Raw genomic sequence first — 8894 nt, 5'->3', positions numbered from 1 at the left:
TTTTGTCCAACCCTTACAGACACAAATAACGGTTTTAGTAGATCAGTTTCTTTTAAACACAAAACTGTAAACAAGGCACAATATATTCATATTCTTTATGTCAACATTGTCACGAGCCGAAATGAGGTCTGGGTCCAAATGCAGGTGAGGAGAATATGTATTAACTATACACAAATAAACAAACAAATAAACAAACCAAAGGCCTACACGGCACACACGACAGGGTTTAGACAGGAGCAGGATACACAAACACTGTAGACAGGAACAGGAAACAATCCAAACTCCAAGAGTGGTGGGAAAGGGGAGACTAATATAGTGCTGGGTGATAGGAGACAGCTGTGTGATCAGGGAATGACAGGTGTTCATGATGAGGCATGGAGTGTGGAGGGAAAAGACAGCGACATCAAGTGGAGAAGGAAAACACCACAGCCCAAACCCGTGACAAACATTGCAGCAGCAGAACACTCAAAAATGAATTATTACCACATTAGAATCATTCCAAACGTCATGCCATTAAAACTAAGCCAAACAAAGAGTCCACCAGACAATTCTTACTATTTACAACATGTTACAAGTGGATAAAAAAAAAAAAAATCACACATGAAGACTTATGTCCATCAATATGATATACTGCAAGCTGGAGAAATTCCCAGGCAACAAGTCCGCTTCAATGGCATGGCCTGGAACAATGGGCGAAGGTCTGGGATGTCGTTGTCTCATCCCAAGGCTCAAATCCACCATGTTGGTCCCCACCTGTTAATTATACGACATTTAGTCTTGCAACATAACTAACATTTTAAGTTAAGTGTATTTTATGAACATAAACACAGAGGCATGAAATAAATGCTCATTTTGCTTCTCAACTTTTCATACAGTTGTGGTCAAAACTATTAGAACACTAGTATTTTCACCAGCTAAATAAGGTTTTAAGTCAGTGATTTCTATCTTTTGCTGTAGTGTGTCAGTAGGAAATATTGGTTTACATTTTCATTCATTTTGCCATTAATTGTGATAATCCAGTGACATTTTTGTTTGCACAACAGCCAGTGCTCCACACAGGATCTGATCTCATCATCATCCAGAAGAACTGTGACAGCGTCTCCAAGATGCTCCAAGAGACCTTACTGCAAAGCTACAGTACTGTTAAAAGTTTTAAGCACTTGTCTAAAAATGTCATAAAATGATGCTGTCACAAATAATGTCATAAATAAATGTTCTTTATCAATTAACCTTGATTAACTAAATTAAATCAACATTTGGTTTGACCATCCTTTTACGTTTAAAGCAGCTTTTGCCCTACACTAGGTGCACTTACACATAGTTTTTCAGGTAGCTTTGCAGGTAGGTCTCTTGAAGCATCTTGGAGACGTTGTCACAGTTCTTCTGGATTTAGTCTGTCTCAGTTTGTTTTGTTTCTTCATGTCATTCCAGACAGTCTGAATGATGATGAGATCAGATCTCTGTGGAGGATTGGCTGTTGTGCAAACAAAAACTTCACTGGATTATCACAATTAAAGGCAAAATGAATGTTTGGAAATGTAAACTGATATTTCTTACTGACACACTACAGCAAAAGATAACAAACACTGACTTAAAATCATTTTTTAGCTGGTGAAAATACTACTGTTATAATAATTTTGGCCACCACTGTGTTTATATATATATACACACCCTTATTAGAGCAGAAAACGTAAAACAAAACTTACAGGTTGTACGTCAATGAATGGCTTCTGGGATTCCGTGGTTGTGGGTCTGAAGACCATTTATCCAGAGTGGGCAGGACTTTGAAAGCACTTTCCCCTTTAGCATCTAAACCATAGGAATAATATGCAAACTGTGAAACATATTTTATAATCAAAACAATAAACTGAAACACTTTCATATGAAGATTTCTTCATTCCTTTAAATAATGCAAATTAATTCCCACCCTCATTCAACTACTGCAGGTTAAGTTTAGGTATGGGGTCAGATTCAGGGATGTAGAATATGCTCATGCAGAATAAGGCATCAGTTTGTGCTTCATAAGTATTAATTAACAGCCAATATACAAGCTAATAAGCAACTAGTTAAGTGTTACTGTACCATTGTATTTACCAGTTGATGTGTGTCAAATACAGTTGCATATTGTTTTTACAGATTGACATATTATAAGAAAAAGCTTACCTTAAGTCATGTCACCCAGGAATGTACCTTGCTGAGCACTGGCAAGAATTAGGTCTGCAACTGTAGCCCAGTCTTCAAAAAGTCTGCCTCTGGATACAGCTTCCTTAAGTCTTGTGAAATCTGATAAAATCTGAAAAACAAATGTGGTTCAATAAGTTAAAGGTTTATACTGGTCTCCTAGTTTGTAATGCAACACAGGCATTCACTAAAATAGAGGAAGAGTAAGGGGCCGTTCACATGCCGCGCCTAAAAACGCGTGAAAACGCAAGACGCGTAGCTTTCTCATTCTTTCCAAAACGCAGCTTGCTCTCCCATGGCGTCTGCTGTTGCTAAGCAACCATGTCCCGCGCCTGGAAAAAAACGAGCTTCCAATATGAATATATGGCATCTACATTTTAAATAACGAACTTCAGTGCGCAAAAAACGCAACATGTGAACGGCCACATACACCACGAGAGATTCAGTCAAACTTTACATACTGTAGCTAAGACAACATTACATTTAAGTAATAAACAATAGTACATACCAGTCATATTGTGGTTTAACGTTATTAAAGTAAGGGACATAGCGTTTTAGCTAATGCAGATACCTCAAGGAAAAAAGCGCGAAAATGCTCAACATAAAACATATGGATCTATCGTTGGATTCGGCACGTCGCAGACATTTACTTGAAAAAATATGCCCTTAAAAGATCAATTTTTGTATGAAATTATCTAATTTGGACAAAACATTACAAAGCCATACAGTATGCAGACAGTAAAGGAACTTACCCCCGTATTTCTGACCTACTCTTTCCATAAGGCGTTAAAATAAAGGCCATATGTATACTGTAATTTATACAAATAACACCACACACACACACACACACACACACACACATACTTTATACAACAATAAAGCGATTGTTGAGGCAAAAAAGTACATCGCTAGGCTGCTTAAGTTACAACGTTCGTCATTCAAGGAATAAAATGCCAACCCCGCACAGCGACATATCAAATATTGCATTAAACAGTGAAATCAGTGTGCTCTAAAACACAACTTATTAAAAATAAAGGTAAATAATTATATAATCATATTATTAATTTACCTTATAATCCTGCTTGCTGCGAGGTGCGTGACCGCCTGGCGACGAGACGAGTGAAGAATCCAGAATGTTCAATGAAGTGAAAAAAATAAACAAACCGGTTGGGTCAAAATAACCCAACCCAGGTGTTCATAGTGAAAGAACCCCTTATAGTCCATTTGACCCAGCATGATCAACCCAACTGTGTGTTTACAGTGCCTCAAACAACCCAGAATTTTGACCCAGCACAATTAACCCAGCAATGTGTTTACAAAAATAACCCAGCACTTTTTAGAGTGTAGGGATTATGGTATACACCAGGGCGATACCGGCATCCAGCCACGGGGTTTTTGGAGGAACGACTGCGTAATATCAGAAAGCGTCTCCACAGTCACCGTTCAGCATCAGGACAGCGATCACAGACCACAAATGAGTTGCGAGCTACTGTGACAGATCGCATCACTCTATTGCCAGGTAAGAAAGAAAAAAAAAAACACAGAAGGTGTGGAAACCTGATTGACTTTCTTGTTCTTTTTACTTTCTTACTTTTACCTTCCTTTATTCCTTAAATCCAAATAGTGCTGTGATCATTGTGTGTTCATTGTGTAACTGTGTCCAAAAAATCCACAGATTTTGTTCTCCTTATTTTGCTGGTCTTCTGTTCTTGTGCCCTCTATAATTGTTCTCTAAGGCTATGTTATTTTTGTAGGTAATAGTCAAAGTACAAACTGTTACAATGACCAGTTAAAATGTTATGATTCTTAAAAGGTCACTTTAGGGTGTTGTGAGATAAATCACTCTGATGCTCTTTGACTATGCAGACACAGAAGTGAGTGAGGCAGACAATAACAAAATGACAGAGTGGCTTAAGAAGAATAAGCAACCAGTTAGTCAAGTTGAGGAATTTATGAGAGGAACATCTATCTACCGAACACAGTGGATAAGAGAAAATGGATCAAAATCTCTAATGGATATCACCCAAGAGTATCCAAGACTTTTGGACACCCCAGGAATGGTAAAGGACTGTTTAATCTACAATAGGAAAACAAGGTTCTCCAGTAATTTTAAGATAATTTTGAAGGTGTCCTCAGATGAAATATGAATCCAGCTTCATCTGATTTAAAGAGCTTGAATTTTTTTTTTTTTTTAATTTTTTTATTTTTTGTGGAAAACTAAATGGCACTTTTATCAGTATTTTACCATATGAGGTGATAAAATCCTAAATCAGGGGTCTCCAAACTCAGCCCTGGAGTCCTACAGAATTTAGCTCCAATTTGCTTCAGCATTCTGGAACGTTTTAGTATAGACCTTTAGTATAGTCTAAGACCCTGATTAGCTGGTTCATGTGTGTTTAATTAGGGTTGGAGCTAAACTCAGCAGGACAGTAACACTTTAGGACAGAGTTTAGACACCCCTGTCCTAAGCAAATGGTTATCAGCTGTAGGATGGTTTTTGTGAGTCACTGACAATCATCTCAGGTACCTGAGCTTCATTAGCATACAAACCACAACCATGACAACAATTAACTTCATTTGGGTGATAAAGTGTTTTTAAACTGCATACATTGGGTGTTTAGTTGTACTGTTATGGTGTGGTTTTAACTGTTCCTTTCCTTAATTGATTTTCAGATAGCTCAGGATTTCGCTATTTTATACCCACATGCCAAAGTTAAACTCTTTGAGCTTTGGAGACATGCATCTAAACGAATACTTTCATATTGTAAGACGGAGAAGAGAGCTTTGGATCTCCTTCCAATTCAGACTAACATTTCTTCTGGTGAGAAAATCCTGCTTTACACTTCTGTGGTTTAGTGCCTAGTTGGAATATTTTACTTGTATATATTGCACCAGTTTATAGATTATTGCATTGTTCTTTTTGTTTAATGTAGACACTCTTGGGGACATTGCTTTACAAACTCTGCCAGCTATCCCCCCTTCATTGCCATACAAAATGGGCAGCAAGATAGTTCGGCCCTCTTACCAGGAGGAAAAACAAGCATTTGTTGATTTGCAGCCTGTAAGTACATAATTTATGAAAACACATTTAGGTTCTTATTTGTTCAATATGTGTATATTTACCATTTCAACTTTTTTTTTTTCAACATCAAGGTTGGAACAAACATCATTGAGTACTTGGAGGAGGAGCAGAGACGGAGACAATTCCCTCATGTCCTACAGCTTGGGGATAAAGTCAGTTGCTCTCAGGCATTCGTAATTGTGGGAGGAGTGGCACTAGAGCAAGACAGCCTCTTACAAGCAGTGGATAGGCCTACATGTTTTAAATTATTTTATGTTTTGGACATTGATATCCCAAGCCTGCTGCTGCTGTTTGGCAGTTTCTACAACACACAATATATTCTGTGCCAGGAGGTATTCCATCAACACACTGCCGCCTACTTAGGCAGTTTATAATTGGCTAAGCTGGACTAAGTTTTGTTTGTCTGTTTTATTTATTTATTTATTTTTAGTGCTACCTCTTTCATAGATAGTAAAACACAATTGCCTTACGATTTGCTGTACTGTAACTTTGGTTCATTTATTTGTTTATTTGTTTTTTAAAATGAAATAACTGCTTAATTATTGTAAATAAATTATGGTAATAATAATAATAATAATAATACCAAAATGGTTAAAGCAACATTTTGGACAAATAACCCAACAAATTAGTTATTTTATAACCCAATTAATTGGGTAAAAGTTACTACCCAATGAAATGGGTTAAAATAACCCAACAAAAGGTCAGTGCTATATCTACCCACCAATGGGTTATCTGTTGGGTCATTTTTAACCCAACTGTTTTAAGTGAGTACAGAAATGTCTTCATGTTTCATCAGTTAAAACGTCTCTATCGGAGTTAAGTGTATACCTTTGTCCATATTAGGGACTTCCTGTATGAATGAAACATTATATTACATATGTTATATTACATGTATATTAACACCTTATTAAAAATAGGAATAATAATACTTTTCTCTAAGTTTTTTTTCCAGTGTAGAGGAGTTTTTTCCTCTCCCTCAGTGAATGCATATGATTTTTTTTGTCAAAGATTTTTAATCATAACTTGTTATGGAATAAATCCTTATACCTTTCTAAACATTTATAGTTACACATCCTGCATGTTAACAGGTCATGCTGCAGTTTTCTGTCAAATAAATAATCATTAACAATAAATATAGTTTAATTTTTGGTAAATAAAGTCTGAAAACCTTTCTTGTTAAAGTTCAGATTTTATTGTTATGGTTCAGATTTTGGAATTCATGTTAACACAAATAATGATAGAAGGGAGTTAACAGTCTGAAATTTTTCTGTGTTTATATATATGTGTGTGTGTGTGTGTGTGTGTGTGTGTGTTTAGTGGGGGGGGGGGGCAATGGGTAAGTTGAGTCAAAAGGGAGGCCCACTGTCTTAGACTTTGAACGGAATTGCGAAAAAAGTTGATTGACACTTATCTACACCACAGGTGATATAAGAATTTAGTTCATGAGCATGTACAACTCCAACATGTTGGGTTAACTTCACAAGAGTAAATGTCCTGCTAATGCACTTTGGGCGATGGTACAGTTGAGGCATAATTATCCAATACAAAGGGTTAACCTTCTGGAGTAATGTTACTGGCAGTAATCGAACTACTACCAGGTACCACACCTCCTAGCGGAAGAATTTTCCCATTGTCTCAGCCTGAATCAGTAGCTATGAAAGCCTACATATAGGAGGAGTTAGATAAAGGTTTCCTAAACCTCACCAGCCTCAGCTGGATTCTTCTTTGTAAAGAAAGATGGAGGTCTTCGACCCTGTTGATTACCGTGGACTCAATGATATAACCGTCAAGTTCAGGTACCCTTTAGTTCCTGCCACCCTTGAGCAGCTCCATCAGGCCAAATACTTCACTAAGCTTAACTTGCGCACTGCCTACAACTTGATCCGAATCAAAGAGGGAGATGAATGGAAGACGGCATTCTGTAAGTCCACTGGCTACTATGAGTACTTGGTTCTCCAACAGTCCTTCCGTGTTTCAATCTTTCATCAACGATGTGTTCCGAGACACGCTGAACCAATGTGTATTCGTGTACATTGATGATATTCTAATTTATTCTAACACTGTACAGGAACACATTCAATAGTGAGATCCATTCTAAGCCGTATGATTCAGTACCAGCTAAAAATCAATATGAAATTGGATCCCATTAAAATCCTGTAGAAATTATCCTATAACCTATGACTTGTCCTATAAGACAATCCTAATACAATCCTTTAGGAATGGTTCCAAAATATCATTATTAAGCTGCCAATGTTGGTGTCAGAAGTGAGCAAGTAATTAACGTGTGCCAATTAAATTCATGCACACTGATGTTAAAATGCTAACAGTGTCCTTTATTGTGCTTAAAACAGTGCGCTTCAGTGAGCTTTTTTCAATTCATGATATACAAATGTAAAATTCTCACTTTATAGACAGAGCAAACACATTGTCCATAGTCCATATTATTCCTTACATGTTTATGCATTAATCTCAGTCCAACACAATCATATAGCTAGTTGACACACAAGTGTACTATGGAGAAAACACATTGCTTAAAAATGTGAATTAGAATTTGAATCATTGTAGGAGCCCTGTATAGGATTCTTGTTGGAATCCCGTAGGATTTTTTTTTTTTTTGACAAGGGAACATTTAGCAGATTCTGAAAGGGGATGTAAACTTTGACCTCAACTGTAATTGTGGTTGCCGAGAAACAAAGAGGCGTATGTCTGTAGAGTAATTTTCAACAGCTTGGAATGTGGCTCAACCAATCAGAATGAAGAAATGGTACTGTCCATTCTAGACATTTTGTTTGAAATTCTTTCCACACTAAAGGGATCGGTTAGACTTCTCTCTATTGTGAATTCTCATGTGTCTGTTAAGGTTTTCTTTTTGATTGAAACTCTTTCCACACTGTGTGCAGGTATAAGGCTTCTCTCCGGTGTGAATTCTCATGTGTCTGTCAAAGCCTCTTTTCTGAGTGAAGCTCTTTCCACACTGTTTGCATGTGTAAGGCTTTTCTCCAGTGTGAATTCTCATGTGTCTGTCAAAGCCTCCTTTCTGAGTGAAACTGTTTCCACACTGTTTGCATGTGTAAGGCTTCTCTCCAGTGTGAATTCTCATGTGTCTTTTAAAGCCTTCTTTGTGACAGAAACTCTTTCCACACTGTTTGCAGGTGAAATAACTCCTAGCTCCTGTCATTTGAGCTCTTTTTTGTTTAAAAGTCTTTTCAGACTCTAAGGAACAAAAAGATTTTTCTCCAGATACAAAATCAGGAAGATTCTCAAACTGATCTTTCTCTTCAGTTTCATTCAGTAATTCTCTCTCCTCTTTCAGCGCTGTTCGGTCTAAGGTGGAAAAACAAAGAAATAAAAGTTAACTCCAGTTTAATGGCACAACGCATTAACATCAAAACATGTAGATATGTAATGCATGTATGCTAGATCCCATACCAGGGTGTCCGAACCTGATCCTGGTCGGCCGGTACCCTACAGAGGGTACCAATTTAGTATAGGCAACACCTATTAACTATTAACTACGACTTTTCCCTCAATAAATTCCTAATTTGCTGCTTATTAATAGTTAGTAAAGTAGTTGTTAGGTTTAGGTATTGGGTAGGATTAGGGATGTAGAATTAGGTCATGTAGAATAAGG

At 37.1% G+C, this 8894-nt stretch overlaps 1 protein-coding gene across 1 annotated transcript in view; it reads right to left on the bottom strand.

Moving 5' to 3' along the window:
* Positions 1-7609: 7609 nt before the first annotated feature.
* Positions 7610-8894, bottom strand: part of LOC141333019 (uncharacterized) — a 55792-nt gene continuing 54507 nt past the window's right edge. Inside the window, exon 3 of the mRNA XM_073837968.1 lies at positions 7610-8424. Within this exon, the coding sequence (XP_073694069.1) occupies positions 8070-8424 (355 nt within the window). The 3' untranslated portion in view covers positions 7610-8069. The remainder of the gene's footprint in view (positions 8425-8894) is intronic.

This window comes from Garra rufa, chromosome 4 (genome assembly GCF_049309525.1).
Source record: "Garra rufa chromosome 4, GarRuf1.0, whole genome shotgun sequence".
In the NCBI taxonomy this organism is placed as follows: domain Eukaryota; kingdom Metazoa; phylum Chordata; class Actinopteri; order Cypriniformes; family Cyprinidae; genus Garra; species Garra rufa.
This window is presented reverse-complemented; position numbering and strand designations above follow the sequence as displayed.